At 35.2% G+C, this 21,513-nt stretch overlaps 3 protein-coding genes and 1 non-coding gene across 4 annotated transcripts; 1 reads left to right on the plus strand and 3 right to left on the minus strand.

Moving 5' to 3' along the window:
• Window positions 1–4,241: 4,241 nt before the first annotated feature.
• On the minus strand, window positions 4,242–4,607 carry LOC127902311 (uncharacterized). Its single transcript, XM_052441175.1, has one exon. It carries the CDS (start codon window positions 4,605–4,607, stop codon window positions 4,242–4,244), a length of 366 nt encoding a protein of 121 aa, XP_052297135.1.
• Window positions 4,608–9,094: 4,487 nt separating this feature from the next.
• On the plus strand, window positions 9,095–9,201 carry LOC127902836 (small nucleolar RNA R71). Its single transcript, XR_008055474.1, has one exon. It is a non-coding gene; the product is annotated as a small nucleolar RNA R71 (small nucleolar RNA).
• A 4,500-nt stretch (window positions 9,202–13,701) lies between these two features.
• Window positions 13,702–15,341, minus strand: LOC127902485 (uncharacterized). The gene is made up of 2 exons (XM_052441626.1): window positions 14,836–15,341; window positions 13,702–14,414 (listed from the first exon to the last, which is right to left on the minus strand). Exons 1-2 carry the CDS (start codon window positions 15,331–15,333, stop codon window positions 13,872–13,874), a joined length of 1,041 nt encoding a protein of 346 aa, XP_052297586.1. The 5' UTR covers window positions 15,334–15,341; the 3' UTR covers window positions 13,702–13,871.
• A 3,997-nt stretch (window positions 15,342–19,338) lies between these two features.
• LOC127902312 (disease resistance protein At4g27190-like) lies at window positions 19,339–21,513 on the minus strand. Its single transcript, XM_052441176.1, has one exon. It carries the CDS (start codon window positions 21,511–21,513, stop codon window positions 19,339–19,341), a length of 2,175 nt encoding a protein of 724 aa, XP_052297136.1.

A 21,513-nucleotide genomic window follows, 5' to 3' on the forward strand; every position in this document is an offset into this window, starting at 1 on the left:
ATGATCTATAAACTGGCAATCCCCCATAGGGGTACTAATTGTTACGTGAACATCCAGTGGTGTGATAGGCACATTAGCATAACGGGCAAACACACAAGATACAAATGAATGTGTAGCACCAGGATAAAAAAGAACTTTGGCTTCTCTAGAGAATAAGGACAATGTACCTGATACTACATCATTGGACACCTCAGCATCTTTTTCTGTTAGTGCAAAAACACGCCCTTGCACCCTCGGTTTCTTCCTCTGCCCTTCGTTAGTCGGAGTATTTGTAGTCTCGCTACGTCTCTTTGGGCAATCCATAATCCTATGCCCAGATTCTCCACAAGCAAAACAAGCTCCAGTTTTCCAATGGCATTCACCAGGGTGCCTCCTTTCATAATGTCGACAAATGGGGTAGTTCCTCCGAGCGGTGTCACCAGTAACACCCTTGTTATCCCATTTGTTACCTCCACCATTATACTTCTGGGAGTGAGTGCCCTGCCTAAAGGAACTTCCATTTCGCGGTCCACCTTGTTGATTCTTCTTATTTCTCTGATCCCTTGTAACTTGGGCTTCAAGAATATCCTTCTCCGCAAGAATTGCTCGGTCCACCAAATCGGCATAATTGTTAATCTTAAGGATGGTCAATCGCCCTTTAATGTTAGGACGTAACCCTTCCAGGAACTTCCTACACTTACTACCTTCATTAGCAACCAAGGTATGAGCAAAACGAGAGAGGGCAGTAAATTGTTCCTCATACTCCGCAACGGACTTTGTTCCTTGAGTCAACCTCAAGAAATCAGCCTCCATCTGATGTCGAACTCGTTCAGGAAAATACTTTTCATGAAAAGCCTCCAAAAATAACTCCCAAGTAATGGGTGCATCTTGCAAGCCAGCCCTTATGAGACGAGATTTGGCATCCCACCAGTGGTCTGCCTCACCCTGAAGGACAAATGAGGCTAATATTACCCTTTGATCATCATTATAACCCATAGCCACAAATATCTTCTCCATCTGTTTTAGCCATGCCTCTGCAACCATGGGATCGGCAGTCCCCTGAAAGGTAGGTGGTCCCAATTTCTTAAATCGTTCTAAGTTCACCATAGCCCCATGATCTCTTGCGCCACCTTGCCTTTCAACTGGCACATTCTCTTGTGCCCCAACTCTGCCTCTAGCCATATCTTGAATTAACTTACTTTGTTGTTCCATCAATCTAAGCATTGCGCGCATCATAGGATTTCCTTCGTTAGCCATCTCGTGCAAGGTTGGGTCAGCGTCGTCAGCGATACCTAAAACATCTCTCGAGCTAGAGGCATGCCTAGCACCTCCCCTACGTGACATCTCTTGACTATAACACGGAGAATAAATAAATAATTAAAAAGGGGTAAATAATTCATAGCTAAAGGTCGTGCAAGCGCGCAGAGTACTGAATAAGTAGTGTAACTAAGAAAATTTGATATTGTAAACAAGAGCAATAAATATTTCATTCTACGTTAATACCAAAGATCATATAACAAGAGTTATTACAAAGTCGCAAGCAACATAGAAAGCCAAAAAGACCAAAATAGAATTACTAGTCATAAATGATTACTCCTTGCCTTAAAATATTTAATCACTCTATTAACCTCAATAAAGTCTATAGAGTTTCATGTCCTACAGCCACAAAGTTCATAGGTGTACTCAACCGGATAGGAAAAGGATCTATCTTTACTTTCCTTTCCTTAGTCGTGACTCCATCTGTCTCGATTTCCTTAGGAGTTCTATAAGGTAGTTTATTTAGACCTGGAGATACCCATCCTTTGCTATAGTAAGGCTTAAATCGAGGTCCTGTCCAAAATAGGCGACGTATTACAAGCTTATTCTTGTTAGCTCCCTTGCCATAAACACGTAGCCCACGTATAGCCTCATTGAGCTTCTTTCTTGAAGCTCCAGGTCCTGGAGGAGTATCGATGTAGACCTCTATAGTCCGTCTTAGTCTATCATCTATTCGCTGCTTATGAAGTCTCCTAAGATCTTTGACAAGAACTCCTCCTAAGATAAATTGTTCGGTCCTATCAATTTCTGTCCATCCCTTATTCTTGACACTTTTCATACCCATATTGTCCTTCTTCATGTCTACAAAACAAATGTAATCGATTTAATTAGACAATCTAATTAAACCGTAAAAGAAAGTCTACAGAATCCTAACTTAGTTGCTCTGATACCACAATGTCATGACCCAACCCAGACCTGGCAAGATATTGTCCGCTTTGGGCCTTAACAAGGCCCGCACGAATTTGTTCTTGGGGCGCCCATACACCCCAAAACGCGTCTTGCCAATTAAGGTGTGGATCACCCCTTATAAACCCAGCATCTCTCCCGTGCTTTGCCGATGTGGGATTCGCCTAGGGTGTTACAGTTATGATAGAATTTCAACCCTTATACATAAACTATCTCTACTTTAGTGATTTGTGCTCTTTTTCTTTTGTTGGAGACTGTAGGAATTTTGACTAGAGATTTCTTGGGAGACTTCTTTGTTGCTAATGCTGAACGAGGTGTTATTGCAAGTTCCTCAGCAGTTATGTCGACATTGAGCTCCTTCAACCTTTTCTTTTCTCTTTCTGTCATTGCAGACTTGTTAATGGTCTCTTAAATGGCCGCATCATTATCATTTTGATTTTCATCAAGCAAGATCTTCTGTTTGCCATAGCTTTCAGGAGTTACTGCTGGTAGCTGCTCTTCCTACTTCTCATCAGTCTCCTCTTCATCTTCATCTTTTTCACTTTTTCTCCTTTTTCCTCTTTTTCACCTTCATCATTTTCATCATCTGCTGGAACAGTCTCAATTGCTTTGTGGAAATTGTACTACTACAACAGAGACTCTGGGAAGTTTACATTCTTGCTCTGCATATAAACTACAAACTGGTGTTTTTGAGTTTCTTGATGCAGCAAGTAAGCCTAAAGCCTCTGATTTACTTTTTTTTGTTCTTCTCTCCAAGCATTTAAGTTGTCACTCAAATCTTTCAGAATCTTCCCAAATCTAGTGGCTTTTATTGATTTTCTTGCAACTGGATGCTTTGGGTTGTTGTAGCAGCTGATTCTCCAACAATCTTCTCTATTGTTCTTGCTGTGAGGGCCATTTCATTTTTAACCCTCTCATCATTGTCAACAAATTTTGACACCAAAGGCCTCATAAATCCCAATGATGAGTGAGAGGAATAAAAAGGCAACTGATTTCTTTTTTTTTTTTTTTGTAGCACAGTCTCTAATTTCTTGCTCAATCACTTTCCCAACATCAATTGTCCATCCTTTCACTCTAGCATTGACATTGTTGTGGCGTGGCGTGGCGGGCATAAGCCTAGACTTTAAAAAGTTCACCCAAAGCTTTATAATCAATTTAAGGCCTATCCTATTAACAATCCCAGCTTCTTCATTAACCTACTCACTTCCTTCCACAATTATTGTTTTAAAAACCGCCCTCTATTTCTTAATAGTTATGCTCTTAATAAATTCAGCATATTCACAATTAATAGTAGGGGCAAACCATAAAAGACATTTATCACCCTAGAGTCTTAAGGAATTTGGATTTACTCCAGCAAGTTAGAATAAAATTCCTTTACAACTTGGATCATTGGTCTTAAGTGTGTGCACAGAATTTGATCCACCCCCTTTTTATAGCAGCTGTGAGAATGATGCTGATTAGGACAGTGGGTTGTTCAACAAATTTCAAAACCATTCTCTTCCAAAATTTTACGAGATCTTATGGACTTATTATACTTCTCTTCAACTTTGTGATTGTGGAATCTTTCTTAGTCCTTCAACCTTTTAGTAGGTGCCTTGACTCTCAGTATTGTTGCAGCACTCAAAGGAGTTGCGTTATAATGAGAGATTGGGACTTTGAGTGAGAGAGAGAGAGAGAGAGAGAGAGAGAGAGAGAGAGAGAGAGAGCATAATTTTAAAAATTATAGTAGAGGAAGAGAGATTGGTAGTGAAAAGTGAAACAGTGAAAAGCTTAAATTTATAAAGGAAGATAAATAGAGAGAAAAAGAGATAAAATTAATTTAAAGATTTTAAAAATTTTAAACATTCAAAAAGAGAGGGGGAAAGACAAAAAAAAACATAGAAATTAGTTGCATAAATTAAAACAAAATAGAGAAATAAACTTAATAACAACAAAAATGATATTAAAGTGATTAAAAATTCAAAATAAACTTCCCTCATTTAGTTCCCTCCTAATTAGCACTTGGTTTTAGGTTCTTCAGTCTCACCTTCCTTGTTTACTCAAACTGGATCCTCGTTTAGGTTGTTCACCTCAGCTCCCATATAGTGCTTCACTCTATGCCCATTAACCTTGAATTCTTGGCCAATTCTTTCATCTTTAAGATTAACAACTCCATAAAGATAAACCTTGACGAGTTTGAAGGATCCTAACCATCTAGACTTTAAATTTTCATGGAAAAGCTTCAGTCTAGAGTTGTAAAGCAATAATTGTTGGCCTGGAATGAGTTCTCTTTGCTGGATTTTCTTGTCATACCATTGCTTGGTTCTCTCCTTATAGATTCTTGCCTTTTCATAGAAGAATAACCTCAACTCATCTAGCTCAAAAAGTTGTAGCCTCCTCTGCTCTGTTACAGCATGCATACCCATGTTCAGTTGTTTAACTGCCTAATATATTTTATGCTCCAGTTCTAACAACAAATAGCAAGCTCTGCCATAAACAAGTTTGTATGGAGACATGCCAAGTGATGTCTTGTAAGTAGTTCTGTAAGCCCATAAAGAATCATTTAGTCTAGTAAACCAATCCCTTATACTAAGATTCACTTCTTTTTCTAAAATCTTTTTGATCTCCCTGTTGGACAATGTTACCTGACTACTCGTTTGTGGATGATATGATGTAGCAACTTTAAGCTTGATCTTATACTTAGCCAATGCTACAGCAAATATCCTGTTGTAAAAATGGGTTCTTTCATCACTAATGACGGCTCTGGGGTGTCAAAACTTGTGAAAATATTCCTATAAAGGATTTGCCATTCCCTTGGCATCATTTGTTGGCAATGCTGTAGCTTTTACCCATTTCGACACATAGTCCACAACAACTAAGATGTATAAGTTTCCAAAAGATTATGAGAAAGACTACATAAAGTCTATCCCTTATATATCAAAAAGCTCAACTTTTAAAATATTGGTCAGTGGCATTTCATGTTTTTGAGAAATGGTTCATGCTCTTTAACAACTGTCACAGCACTAACAAACTTATAAGCATCTCTAAAGCTGGAAGGCTAGTAATAACCTGATTGAAAAACTTTTACTGCTATTTAGTGTCCTCCAAAGTGTCTACCATATACTGCAGCAAAATAAGACTATAAAATGCTTGAAATCTCTTCGTCAGGGATATATCTTCTAATTATCTAGTCTGAACACATCTTGTACAAGTAGGGCTCATCCCACTAATAGCTTCTGACATCATGGAGAAATTAATCTCTTCTTCTGCTGGTAGCTCAAGTCAGGTGGTGGCAATCCACTTTCCAGAAAATTAGCAAAATCCGCGAACCATGGAAATTCAGATTGCTGCAGCATCTGTGCATGCTGCAATATTAACAATTGCTTATCAGGAAATGTTTCTATGATATCCTGCTTCGTCAAAGTGCTTGCATCTACTTCAAGCCTTGAAAGATAATCTGCTACTTAATTCTCTATTCCTTTTCTATCCTTAATCTATAAGTCAAACTCTTGTAGCAAGAGAATCCACTTGATTAGCCTTAGTTTGACATCTTTCTTTGGAGTCAAATATTTTATGGCTGAGTGATCTATGTAAACAGTCACTTTGCTGCCAACCAAATAGGCTCTAAATTTATCAAATATAAATACAATTGTCAGCATCTCCTTTTCAGTTGTGGTATAGTTGAATTTGCATTAGCTAGAGTCATACTGGCATAATAAATGGAATGGAAAGTCTTGCCTTTTCTCTGCCCTAACACTGCTCCAACCGAATGATCATTAGCATCACACATCAACTCAAAAGGCATACTCTATTCAGGTGTTACAATAACTTCTGTTGTAACAAGAGCTCTCTTTAACTCAACGAAGGCCTTCAAGCAATCATCATCAAAATTAAAAGGTCTGTTACACTCCAGCAACATGTATAAAGGTTTTGATATTTTGGAGAATCCTTAATAAACCTTCTATAGAATCCAGCATGCCTCAAGAAACTCCTTATGGCTTTAACTGAAGTGGATAATAGACGTTTATTAATCACCTCTATTTTTACCTTATCCACTTATATCATTTTTCAAGAGAGTTTATAACCTAGGACTATCCTCGTCTTGTACAATGAAACGACATTTTTCCGAATTCAATACTAAGTTTGTCTCTTCACATCTTCTAAGTCTATTTTTTAAATTATACAAATAGTCATCATATGATTCCCCAAAAAATGAAACAAATCATCCATAAATACCTCAAGTATTTGCTCAATCATATCTGAAACGATGGAGATTATACACCTTTGGAAAGTTGGTGAAGCATTGCACATGCCAAATGGCATCTTTCTAAAGGCAAAGGTTCCATAAGGAAAAATAAATTTTGTCTTCTCCTAGTCTTCTAGTGCTACATCAATATGGTTGTAGTCTGAGTATCCATATAAGAAACAGTAATACTATTTTCTAGCGAGTCTATCCAGTATCTGATCTATGAAAGGCAGTGGAAAGCGATCCTTCCTTGTGGTCTTATTTAGCTTTATGTAGTCCATACAGACTCTTCATCCATTTACAGTTCTTATAGGAATAAACTCGTTCTTTTTATTTTCTGCAACTGTCACTCCACTTTTCTTTGGAACATATTGTATTGGGCTCACTTATGAGGTGTTTGATATTAGGTGGATGATTCCAACATCAAGCCATTTGATGATCTCTTTCTTTACAACTTCCTTCATAATAAGATTTAATCTTTTCTATTGCTTATAGAATTGCCATAACTATCCTCCAGTAGAATCTTGTGCATGCATATTGAAGGGTTGATTCCTTTGATATCTGTCATGGTCCATCAAATGGTCTTCTTCTGTTTCCCTAATACAAAAACTAAGTTGTTTTCTTGTTCTGCATTCAAAGATGATGAAATGATTACATGAAGTTGATCACGGTCACCAAGATAAGCATATTTCAAGTGTAAAGGTAAAAGTTTTAATTCTAAAACAGGAGGACTTAATAAAAGAAATAGAATATTTTATATCCCTATTTGACGATCAAGATATTTAATTTGCTTCTCAGTTTTGAAGGGTTGTTTTTCTTCTAGCCATGTTATGTCAGTTGTTTCAAGGCCTTGAGGTTTATCATCAAGTTCTTTAAATCTTGCAGCCTTGATTTCTTCTTTACTGCAGCAACTGTTTAATCTTTCTACTATAGCAAAATCCACAACATTAACAAAATTACAATCTTCAACATCATCAGGACTCTTCATGGCATTTAGCACATTGAATGTAACTTACTAATTATTAACCCTCACGATTAGTTCTCCTTTTTACACATCAATTAGAGTCTTACCAGCAGACAAGAAAGGTCTACCTAAAATGATAAACACTTTTTTATCTGCTTCAAAATCCAATACTATGAAGTCAACTAGAAAAATAAACTCATTTACTTTCACTAGTACATCTTCAATCTAGATAGGCATGAGATCTATCAGCAAGTAGTGAGGTAACTATTATTGGTCTGACCTTTCCAACACCCAATTACTTAAATACAGATAAGGGCACGAGATTAATGCTGGCTCTTAAATCACAAAGTGTCTTGTCACTGTATTTATTGCCTATAGAGCATGGAATTGTGAAGCTTTCTGAATTCTTCAATTTCTGAGCTATCTTATTCTGAAGCATGTGGTTGTACTTTTGTGTTAGAGCAACTATTTCAAGTTCTCCTAGCCTTTTTTTCTTTGTCAAAATATCCTTAAAGAATTTCACATAATTTGGCATTTGCTCTAGACCTTCCATAAAAGGGATGTTGATATACAGTTGCTTTAACACTTCAAAGAATTTACTGAACTGCTTGTCATGTTTCTGTCTCTTGAACCTTTAAGAAAAGGGTGGTGGGTACCTAAATGGCTGAGTTGCAGAAGGTTGTGCAAACTACTTCACTTTTGCCATGTTCTGGATTGGTGTGGTTAGTGTGCAAGATCTTCATCAATAGGTATTTGATAATCATTTTTTGTAAAGTATTGGATTGGTGTGCTTTGCTGTTTTCACCTGTCACTGTGAAGTATAGGGTTATGGCTCTTCTTCAACTTGAGTTTTTTCTTAGATTGAAGTGGGCTCAACTCTTTTTTTTAGTACACCAACTAGGATGTGAACATCCTTTCTAGATCTTAAGTTAATTACTTTGCAATGCTCTTTCCATTCTCTTCTTGGGTCCTCTGTATTGCCTGGTAAACTACCTTGAGGTCTGTTACCTAATACTGTAGTAAGCTGTCCCATCTGATTTTCTAGGTTTCTTAAGGAAATAGCTTGACTTTAGATAAATGTTTCATTCTTCACAATGTACTCCTTAATCAAGGCTTCAAGGGAGTTGGGTTGATCATTGTTGGTGTCTCTTCGCCCTTGATTATTCTGATGAAATCTAAATGGTTGAGCAGATCTATTTTGTCCACTAGATTCTACAACATATTGATTTTGATTCTGATTGCTCCATGAAAAGTTTGGGTGCTGCCTCCATCCAGGGTTGTAAGTGTATGAATAAGGGTTGTTGTGGTTCTGTCTGTTATAATTGCCCATATAGTTGACTGAGGTATGATTTCTAAGACAACTATCAAACAAATGTCCTTCTCCACAATAAATACATGATGCCTTAGCAACTTTTTTGATAGTTGCTAGAACAGTGGATATATCCTTTACCATATTTGTTAATAAGGTTACTTAGGCTGATAATGCTATCAAGGCATCTGCACTGTAAACTCATATTATTCTTCTTATTGTAGTTTGTTTAGTAGATGGCCACTAATAGTTTTTATTGGCTATCATTTTCAAAATATCATAAGCCTCATTGTAAGACTTAGATAACAAGGCCCCACTTGCTGAATTGTTTACCATCAATCTAGTGCTTGAATTTAGACAATTGTAGAAAGTTTTTAACTGTATACAACAAGGGATACCATCATGAGAATATTTCCTAAACAACTCCTTGAATCTTTCTCAAGCATCATAGAAGCTTTCATCGTTAAGTTAATGGAAAAATGTGATCTCATCCTCAACTTTGCATTCTTGGTAGGTTACTTTATCAAAAAAAATTCAGCTAAGGTATTCCATGTAGAGATTGAATCATGTGGTAAAGAGTTCAACTATTCTCTTATTCGATCCTTCAAAGAAAATTAAGAGTCTTAGCCTCAATGCCTCATGTGATGCTCCAACAATCTTGAAAGCATCACTCACCTCCAAAAATAGTTTAAGGTGAAGATGAAGATCTTCTGATGGTAGTCTATTGAACTATCCTACTTTCTGTAACATCTGAAACATTACTGGTTTGAGCTCAAAATGAGCAGCCTGAACTTTGGGTTTGACTATTCCAGGATTTATGGTTTGAGGGGTTAACACTATATAGTCCCTAACAACTTTTTCTCTATCAATTGTCATGCAGAAAATGTTGTTATTCTCTACTTGCCCTTGACCAATCTGCCTGTACTGACATTCTTGAACTCTTTGTGCATTAACTAGATCTAAAATGGGAAGAGGATTATCTCTTTGAACATTAATTGGATTCATTTCTCCTTGGGGATTCAAATCTCCCACATTTTACAAACCATCCATGTCTGCAGTTCTTTTCTTATCTCTATGCTCTTTTCTTAACCTCCTTGCAGTTCTTTCAATTTTTGGATCAAACTAAAATTCAACAGGTTTATACTTGAGCATGCAAGGGTTTCTAAAGCATTATGTTAACATAGCAAACAAATTAAAAGAAAAAAATTGGAAACAAATAAAATTGACTTAAAAACTCACAATATGCACTCAATGTAATATTCCAAATCTCCTAAGGGTATTTAAGTCTTTTTAATTTTTAGTGATCCTTTTTTGCCCTAGTATAAATAGAACAAGATGTTTTTTTCATTATAAGAGAGAGAGGAAAAGAGGGATCGGTTGCAAAAAAAAACGACAGAAAAGAGAGAGAGAGAGAGAGAGAGAGAGAGATGGAGAGACAAGAGAGAAAATTAAGAAAAGAAAAAAAGAAGAAGTCTTCTTCTTCTTAGTTCTGCCATAGGCAACACATGAAATTAAGTTGTTATTGTTGGGAGAAGTTTTGGAGTCAAAACAGAAAACTGTTTGACAGTATTGATGATGTCTGAAACGTCAGTTATTTTCAATAGTTTTTGAAGGAATTATGTTACGAAATATTTATCAATGAACTTTCAATGTGTCAGCATATGGTCTGTAAAATTTGAGATTCTTCCAATAAGAGAATAATTTATTAAAAATCGGAGAAATATGCACTGTTATGTTTTGAGGGCCGATTATTGAGGACATTTGAGGTTGAGCTTACGAGTTGTTTAAATTGAGATACTTCAGGACATTAGAGTTTATGATTGAGACTTGATTATATCTTATGAGAAATTTATTGATGATTTAAGGTTGATGATATCAGTATGCATTTGTTGCATGAGGATGCCAAGAGGTAAGTAAACTAGACTTTAAAACAAATCACAATAAATAATATATATGTTTGACTTGTATGAAAAACCTATTTTGATATGTACGAATATGGATTTATATGTCTCTACTCATGTGTTTATGTGATGTGTTGTTATGTAATGGGCATGATTATGTACATGGGCATATGTATGTGTGATGGTTCATTGGCATGAGCACGAAAATGCATTGAGTTTTCTATGAATGAACAAGTAAATTTTAGCAAATGGAATTTTTGTTTTATGAGATTTTGCATTGGGGGCCACCTCTTGAAGTTGTGTTGGGGCCACCTCTTGAGGGCCAGAGCGCCGCAAAGTGCCACGCATGGTGCAAAGTGCCACATTGTAGGATACGTATTTTATTGAAAGAAAATGAGAAAGTTTGAAAGCGACAGAAAGAGATTTTTATGAATTTATTTTACAGTATTTCCAAAAGATCATGACATATCATCTATTTGCATTATGTATAAGTATGGATGTATTTTAGTATAAGAAAAACTAATTTTCTTACTGAGTTTTGTACTCATTATAGTTTATTGTGATTCAGTTTCCAAAAGTCAGGAATGATTCGTAATGAGTGAGAAGGTAGACTTGAATTGAGGATGATAGATGGTTTGACAAATTTTCAAATTATTCCGCTGCCTATTATATTGGAGGTTTGAATTATTTTCGATTGTAAAGGGTTATTTAAATTCATATGTGAGTTGTAGACATATTTGCCCTTGGATTTCGAACTGGGGTGTTAAACTCAATCCCCAGCAACGGCGCCAAAAACTTGGTAAAGTGTCAATGTACAAGTGTACACAACAAATAATATAATGATGAGTATCAAAATCGTCTCCACATGGATTGATGTTATAGGACTTACTATAGCAATCTTAACAGTGCAATTTTAATAAACTAAATAAAAGAAAATAAATGATGATATTAATGATCTAATGAAATTAACAATGCAATAAATAGAATGCAATAAAGAGAATCTAAAGTCAAACAAAAAAATATACTAAATGGCAAAAGGGTAGTCGGGTTGTAAACTCACTTATTGGTTATTGAATATCTTTCAATTGAGACACAGTTGTTATAGCGTCTTCAACTGTCATTTTTTGGATATCTTATATCTATATGTAATCTAACAATGATTAGTTATTAAACTAACATTAGACATAGCATTTTATGTTTTAGACTCTATTTGCCCTACAAGGTGAATCCCTAAATCTAGTTCTTCACTAATCTTAGATTAAGCATGACCCTATTTAAATCGAGATTAACTCAACTTAGGAATCCTAATCTAGAACCATGTATTTCTTAATTTATTCCACTAAGTCAAACCTTTTAGGCTCCTTCTTATCTAATATCCACTAAATAGGTAGTCAACCGAGGTAGGCAATTACAAGTAAAGTTAAAACAAAATGCTATAACAGGTTCTGAGCAACATACACATGTAAATTAAATAACCATTAAGCATATTCAAAACCCAACTAAATTAAGGTTTAGCTCATGATGAGCTTTGAAACAGTAACAACACAATTGTCTTCCATTAAATACATTATCAGAGAGAGAACAAAATAAACAAATACAAGAAAAAATGTTGAGATACAAAAGACCCAAAATGTCACGCTTTAATCTTCTATTATCTCTCATTTTTCAACACGAAAAATGCCTCTATTGCAACTCTGAAATGTCTCTTTTTGTTCTCTTTGCATGTGTCGGTCGTGGATGATGTATTTCCTTAAAATATGCTCTTTTATATCTTGGGATTTGGGCAACTAAAAAGCATTAGGACACTTGTGTTTTTTGGCATCCTAGGAGCACATTCCCTTTTGTGTTGCCTGCCACTATGTTGTCTGCACATGATAGTGGTAGTGCAGTATCGACTGCAGTAGACTTTATTAGTTAGCACATGAACAATCCGGACAGTTTGGTTTGTATTTGATCTAGATTTTTGCAATAGTTACTACAACATTCTCTCTGGTTCAAACTTGTTTTTGTTCATATACAGATAAGTATTCTGTGATTTTCTACAGGCTTGTTGCTACAACAATATAGTCATTCTTCTACAGCATCCATCAACAAGGCATGAGGTTTTGAGTCACCTACAATAGTGCACTTAATCAGAGCACAAAATGCTCTACAACACATCAAATTATTATAAATAAACTTAAATAGGTATTTATGCAAAATGTAACTAAAACTATGAGATAAAAATTTATCATTTATTCTCCAAGTAATACTAGTTTCTAGTAATGCTATGATAACTCTCATTTCATTGAGTTATCAATTCTTTATGAATAATATTATTTTTAAGTAATTTTAACTTAGAAACAATGTAAAATGTTATTTTGTACTAAATATAGCAATATTATATTAAAAAAAGTTTAATATTATTATTTTTAATAAATGTAATTTTATAAAATAATGTAATAATATTATTTAAATAAGTATGATATTACTTATTTTATTTTATTAAATAGAATTATATTAAATTTAATTAAAAAAGGGTAAAAAACGAAGAAGTGGCCTGGGCCATTCAAAAAATGAGTGGGGTCTACGAAGTGGGATTCCTATTCACCCCTCCACGAAGTGGGATTCCTATTCGCCCCTTAAAATATGTAAGTAAATACTGGAGTGGGAGAAATCCACACTCCTCACTCTCACTCCAATAAGTAAACATAGCATAAATACATTTTGAACAGATAATGATAGTTTTATCTAAAAACAGTCTCTAATAATATTTACATTCCGGTTCTTAAAGAACCATCATTAATATTAAGACAAAATTTTAGGTAGACATATGATGAGCCTTACATCTAAAAACAGTCATTATTATCTTCTCCTTTTAATGACAGCTTTAATAAAAAATCATCATTAATATTAAGACCAAATTTTAGTAGACAAACTATGACCGTTATGTCTAAAAACGGTCATTATTATCTACTCCATCATTAAAATTAAAATAATATTTTAACTTGACATTTAATGACTACCATCATTATAAGCATTTGATCATTCATAATACAGTTTTTAAAAAGAACTGTCATAACATATAGTCATTGTTTTAAATTTTCATAATAGTGGGGGGTTGAACTAAAATTTACAAAACAATCATCAGTTAATCATATTGCACCATATTAGTTTTTATAAAACAATTTAAAAGTGTTTGAGGCCCTAATATTATTCATATAACTAAGCTAGCTAGCGCCAAGTATTTAATTAAAACTCACCATTTCATTGAACAATTATCGCATGGCATCAATGAGGTTGCTTCCCAGCATCCTTCATCTTCATCTTCTTCAGCAATGGTGTGTACAAGGCTACTCCTCGAGAGAAAACCTTCATCTTTGGGCACTGTCTCACAACTACATCTTCCAAGGATGGGAATTCAAGAGTGTAAAAACCCGAACAAAAACTTGTTAGGCTTGGCAAACAATCAAGTCCCAAGTACCTCAATTTCCGAAAAACAATGCAATCTTTCGCTTCTTCTTGAACATGTGATTGTAGGATTTCTTCTATCATTTTGCAATCAGCTATCTTCATTATTTCAAGATTCACCAAACTTTTAGTTGTTGAGGTCGTCAACAAATTTGTCAACCGGTGACACTTCGACACTTCTAGAGTCATCAGATATTCCAAATGCATCAAAGATGGTACTAATTTGCGTAACTTACTACATTCTGATATTACTAGAGTATTCAAAACCATGGAAACTTTGTTGGATTCGGAAATTTCCTTCCATAGATGCGACACCTTGGGTATTCTAGACAGCTTTAACTTATATAACTTGGGGAATGCAACCTGAAAATTAAATTAAAAAAAAGTTGTAGATAAGAATATATATCTAACATCGGCAGTCTTCACAAGCATGTTTCATGGAAAAGATTGATCACAACTTTTTATATCCAAATTTTATTTATTTGCAGAGGAAGCAAAAAATAAAAATCAAATAGTTACCCTCGAAACACATAAATCCGATCTAAATAGAGACAATATGGATGGAGTTCACCCCCTTGTTACCAATCATCTAACTAATTTGATGACATTTTCATAAGTGTATAGTGAAAATTTAGTTAATAAGTGCATTAGAACCGTTAAATTAGATATAAAGAGTAAAGAAAACAGAAAGATCATTAACTAAAATTAATTTTAATTCTAATGAGAATTACATCTATGTGAATGAAAGCGAAGGAAAAAAAAAAAAAAACTTAATAACAATCACCTTTTCATCAAAAAGAGGCTGTATGTCAGCTAGCGGGAAGTTCTCCTTTGGTGTTATTTCCAGAGGTTCTTTATTTGTTGTCCTGTGCAATATAGATATAGAATTGCAAGTGAATATTTCCATATTAGGGCAATTCTCAATGTTCAGATTCAACAACTCAGGCAGTTCAATAACATTCCCAATGAAGCTGCAGAATCTTTTGAGTTTTGGAAGATTAATGAGCTCTAGCTGGACAAGAACAGGAAACAGAGGGCCAAAATGTTCATCAGCATTTAGCTCTTCTAAATGGAGCACCTCTTCTAATGAATCACAATTCCTCACTTCCAGAATTTTTAACTTGTTCAAGCACCGTAGAAGATTGGCTGGAATAGCAGTAGTCATATTCGTGAAGTCATCTATCACTAGCTTTACTAAATTGTTGAAGAAGCTAACAGGCAGTGCTTGGGCATGCCACATTTCTCTCAAACGTGGAAAGCTTGAGAGTTCCAACTTCGTCATTTCACGAACTCTATCCTGCAAAAACCACAAAAAAAGAGGAAAACTGTAGTGGATATATATATGGACACAATTGTTTTCTAGATTACTACAGTTTCCAGATGTCCATCAAATTTATGATAACATCAACGCACCCCGTTTACTATTCAAAGAATATAGTGAATAGGAGCCTGTGTTGATGATATTCTTTATCAAATATTTTGTACTTTTAGCTTTAAAAGTTAAAGACAAAAATAAGGGATGTTAATTTATGAGGTGGGTACTGGGTAAAAACATTTACCATTTAATAATAATACTACTAATAATACTAATAACAGTAACAAAACTAATAACAAAATTAAATAATGAGTAAAGATATAGTTACAAACACTATTGTCTAAATAATGTTATAAAGCTGATATAAAATAATATGATTGGTTAAACAAAAAACAAAACACGGGCTATACGCACACACAACCTACCATATTATATCACATCATTTTGTATAAAATAATTTTTAAGAGGTTGAGACTCTAGTATTATTGATAAAATAAAGCTAGCACCAATGCTTAATTAATACTGACCACTTCTTTGTCGTACGATTTTTGTATAGTATCATTGAGGTTGGCTTCCCAGCATCCTTCATCCTCATCTTCTTCAGTGAATTGCACTTTGTTCAACATTGGTGTGTGTAAGCGCCCTTTTTGAGAGAAAATCTTCATATTGTGGCACTGTCTCACAACTACTTCTTCTAAGAATGGGAATTCAAGAGTGTAATTACCCGAATAAAAGCTTGTTAGGCTTGGCAAACAATCAAGTCCTAAGTACCTCAATTTCAAAAAAATAATGCAATCTTCCGCTTCTTTTTTAACCTGTGATTGTAGGATTTCTTCTTCTTTTTCAACCTGTGATTGTAGGATTTCTTCTATCATTTTGCAATCAGCTATCTTCATTATTTCAAGATTTACTAAAAGATGTACTAAACTTTTAGTTGTTGAGATCGTCAACAAATTTGTCAACCCGTGACACTTCGACACTTCAAGAGTCACCAGATATTCCAAATGCAACAAAGATGGTACTAATTTTCGTAACTTACTACATTCTGATATTACTGGAGTATTCAAAAACTTGGAAACTTTGTTGGATTCGGAAATTTTCTTCCATAGATGCGACACCTTGGGTATTCTAGACAGCTTTAACTTACATAACTTGGGGAATGCAACCTGGGAAAAAAAAGTTGTAAATGAGAACATATATCTAACGTCGGTAGTCTTCGTAAGCAGTTTCATGGAAAAGATTGACGACAGCATTTTATATCCAAATTGTATTTAGTTGCAGAGGAACCAAAAAATAAAATTCAAATAGTTACCCTTGAAGCACATAAATCAAATCTTAATAGCGATAATATGGATAGAGTTCACCCTTTGTTACCAATCATTTAACTAATTTGATGACATTTTTATGAGTGTATACTGAAATTTTAGTTAATAACTGCATTAGAACCGTTAGATTAGATATAAAGAGTAAAGACAACAGAAAGATCATTAACTAAAATTAATTTTAATTCTAATGAGAATTACATCTATGTGAATGAAAGCGAAGGAAAAAAAAAAAACTTAATAACAATCACCTTTTCATCAAAGAGAGGCTGTATGTCAGCTAGCGGGAAGTTCTCCTTTGGTGTTATTTCCAGAGGTTCTTTATTTGTTGTCCTGTGCAATATAGATATAGAATTGCAAGTGAATTTTTCTATATTAGGGCAATCCTCAATGTTCAGATTCAACAACTCAGGCAGCTCAATAACATTCCCAATGAAGCTGCAGAATCTTTTGAGTTTTGGAAGTTTAATGAGCTCTAGCTGGTCAAGAACAGGAAACAGAGGGCCAAAATGTTCATCAACATTTAGCTCTTCTAAATGGAGCACCTCTTCTAATGAATCACAATTCCTCACTTCCAGAATTTTTAATTTGTTCAAGCACCGTAGAAGATTGGCTGGAATAGCAGTAGTCATATTCTTGAAGTCATCCATCACTAGCTTTACTAAATTGCTGAAGAAGCTAACAGGCAGTGCTTGGGCATGCCACATTTCTCTGAAACGTGGAAAGTTTGAGAGTTCCAACTTCGTCATTTCACGAACTCTATCCTGCACAAACCAAAAAAAAATTCACTAGATATATACACACACAATTGTTTTTTATATTATTACAGTTTCCCGATGTCTACCAAATTAATGATAACATCAACGCACCCCCATTTACTATCCAAAAGAATAGCGTGAATAGGGGCCTGTGTTGATGATATTCTTCGGCAAACATTTTGTACTTTTAAAGCTAAATGGGCGTGGGTTAATGTTTTCAATAAGTTAAAGACAAAATAAAGCATGCTAATTTATGAGGTGGGTAAGAAAACGTTTACCTTTTAATGATAATACTAATAATAGAAAAAAAAACTAATAACAAAATTAAATCAAGAATAATCATACAGTTTCAGACACTATTATCTAAATAATGTTATAAAAATTGATGTAACATAATATGACTGGTTAAATGAAAAACAAAACATGGGCCATATACATGGATACATACATACATACATACATGTATATATATGTCAACCTACCATATTATTTCACCACTTTATATAAGATAATTTTTATGTGGTTAGGACTCTTGTGTTATTCATAAAATAAAGCTAGTGGCTAGCACCAATGCTTAATTAATACTCACCACTTCTTTGTAGTATAACTTTTGTATGGTATTATTGAGGTCGCCTTCCCAGTACCCTTCATCATCGTCTTCTTCAGTGAGTTGCACTTTGTTCAACATTGGTGTGTGTAAGAGTCCTCCTTGAGAGAAAATCTTCATCTTTGGGCACTGTCTCACAACTACTTGTTTCAAGAAGGGGAATTCAAGAGTGTAATTACTCGAAGAAAAGCTTGTCAGGCTTGGCAAACAATCAAGCCTCAAGTACTTCAATTTCCTAAAAACAATACAATGTTTCGCTTCTATTCCAACCTGTGATTTTATGATTTCTTCTATCATTTTGCAATCAACTATCTTCATTATTTCAAGATTCACAAAACTTTCAGGCATTGAGAATGTCAACAAATTTATTAGATACTTCAGGCGATGACACCTCTCCACGGTCACTTTTGTTAAATTTTGACAACAAGACATTCCCTCAAACTGATCCGGCCATACTTTTTCAATGGTTGCTAATCTATCAAGTTCCAACTCCTCTAAGCCTGGAAGAATGGCCTGCAAAGCAAAACCGTAAGCTTTTTTTTTTCCCCCTCCCTAAATCTCTAATATTCTTTTGATGATTGAAATAAATCATGATAATATATTAATTAATTATTAAAGAGCAAATTATCACCTTCTGAACAGGATCATCCTCTGCAATGATTTCTTTAAAACCGAAATTACTTGTCTCCTTGTTGAGTCCTAGAAACAAAATTAATAATTAACTTCTGTCATTAAGTAATAGTAGCTTTTTATAATTCCTCAAAATACTTCCAACACTTACCAATAATCATTTCCAGGTTGTTGCAAAGACCCACTTTTATTTGTTGAAGCCGCAATAGGCTTTTGGCCATAGAGAATGAGAAGAGATGCTTCAATTTGTTACAATTACGTACGCTAAAGATTCTTAGGTTGATAAAAGATTGATCTGTGATTTGGCTGTAACATATCTTCTCCAAATTAAGCAAACCAAAAAGAGACAATGACTCTAGCTGGGGAAAGACTTTGCAATGAATTGAACCGACAATATGTAAAAGCTCCGCAAAATTTCCTACATGAAGATGCTTTAATCGTGGAAAACCTTCCCCATCATCTAATTCAGGAACAACATTCTTTACACCCTTCAGTTCCTGGAGATAGAGATCTTGAGTTTTCTTCAGCAACATTTTCATTCCATGATTCCTCAAAAGAATGCTAATATTTTCTAGCCCCTGAAGCTTCATCAATCTTGATGTTTCAGATTTAACAGACCAGCGGCCCCACACTTCTCCTATGCATATCCTATATCTTAGCGATTCCCCAAGGACCAAATCCTGCGCAGCATTTCAGCATCCCGAACATCTATCTCCAAAGTAGTTAGCTTTGACAGCCCCTTCAATTCAGCAAGACTGGCGTTACTTCCTCCTTCAACCTTGTCCCACTGTGAAAAGCTGTCACCCATGTATAGTTCTTCCAATCGAGATAATTTCGATATGACATTTGGTGCTATCACCACAAGGCTGCTACAATTGCTCAAATCTAGCAACTGTAACCTTGTCAATTGTCCAATCTGAAGTGGCAACTGCTTAATTTCGGCACCTCGAAGGCTGAGAATCTCTAATTTCTTTAGCTGTCCAACTATTGCTATATCTTCTAGTCGCCAACCATCTAAACACAATGTTTGAAGGTTAATGAGGCGACCAAGTGATGAAGGTAATGGAGAGAAACGAATTCCAGTAAAATCTAAGACTTTGAGTTCTTCCGTCCCTTCAAAAAAGTGGTCTGAAATTTGCAAAGTGCTATCGTACTTTGCAAACAACAAAAATAACTTGAGTTGGGGACATTCCAACCTTTCAGGGAGCTCTTGAATATCTCTATAAGGTAAAGAAATAGCAATTGGACCTTTCTGTATTGTCTCTTCCATCTCTCTCTCAAAGTCAACAACATTTGGAATACTAAACATAAGCTTTTCTTCTGCAATTGATGCAGCAACAACATGAATGACGTCATGCAGTTTAGCTTCATCTTCAGCATCACCGTCCAACAATAAGCATGAAGCTTTTAGATTGTCGATCAATGCATCCACTCTATTCCTTGCTGCTTCCAATGTGTAAACATTTCTAAATAGACCCAAACCCTTATCGTATCTCAATCCCATAACATATCTCAGTAAGTAATGTACGTGTATAGGACGACCTTCACGGTGCAGACCACAAAGAAGGAACAAAGATTTTGCTTCATCATCCAAGAAGTCGTAACTCAATTTTATTGGAGAATACACATCTGCATCCATACCATGAATTTCTCTTAGATTGGAACTTGTCAGCTTATTCAACGCATCCTTCCAAATGGCAGGACTCTTATTTTTCAGAGCATTTGCAACTGTACTCAGTGCAACAGGCAATCCTCCGCATTTTCCAACAATCTCTTCTGCTAAAGGTCGAAAATCAGATGCTTTTGTGGACTCACCCACTATCTTCTCAAATAACTGCAATGCTTCTTCTTCTGATAAAGCATCGATCCAGAACATTTTCTGAGAATTCATATCAATGCACAATAAATCTCGACTTCTAGACGTCAATATTATCGTGCATCTTCTCGGATCATCATTTTTATCTTTCTCATCAACATCCCCATAAGGAATTCCAATTTTGTCCAACTCAAGTTTTGTCCAAATATTATCTAATATAATGAGGACTCGCTTCTCTTTCTTCAATCTTTGACATAGTTGTTTTGCTCTGTGGTATATGAGATCATTCGAGTCAAAATTCATGCCTAGATCGGAAGCGAGTTCTCCTTGAATTTTTTGAGCATCTGGGTTCTTTGTTATCTCAGCCATAACGACCTTATCGAACACGTTATCTTCCATAACTTGCTTTGCAATTTGCTTGACTAGCGTGGTTTTACCCACGCCGCCCATTCCGCAGACCCCAATTATGTTGAGTTTATCATCTTTCAACGCCTCTATAACATCTTGAAATATTTTCTTTCTCGAATTAAAGATATTGTAATCTTTCATGTCGCCAAATTCTCTCATCTTTGGGGGAGGAGGGTGGGAAACATTACTCACGATCAATAAGCTGCCTGTTGCCAAGAGATGTTCAGCATATTTTGCATCCTCCACTGCTCGTTTACTGAGTTTATAACGAGACATCAAATTTGGGGACAATCCTTTAAAGCAGGGCTTCCTAACTTCATCTTCATCATTAATGATGTGTTTTGCATACCCTTGAGTGAATTGCTCAACTTTCCCTAGCCACTCTGTGACATCCGCAAAAATCTCATATCCTTGTTCAGTAGCCTGATCAACCAGTATTTTCACCCTTTTTCTTCTTTGTCCCAGCTCCTCTACTCGTTCTTTTAGCCCATCTATGTAGCTCTGGCACTTGAGCACATAAGACATCCGCCCTATAATCGGTTCAGACAATGTCTTTGTACCTTCTGATACAATGCTGGAAAAAATAGCAAGACATACTTCTGCCAT

The sequence above is a fragment of the Citrus sinensis genome, chromosome 5 (assembly GCF_022201045.2).
Source record: "Citrus sinensis cultivar Valencia sweet orange chromosome 5, DVS_A1.0, whole genome shotgun sequence".
Classification (NCBI taxonomy): domain Eukaryota; kingdom Viridiplantae; phylum Streptophyta; class Magnoliopsida; order Sapindales; family Rutaceae; genus Citrus; species Citrus sinensis.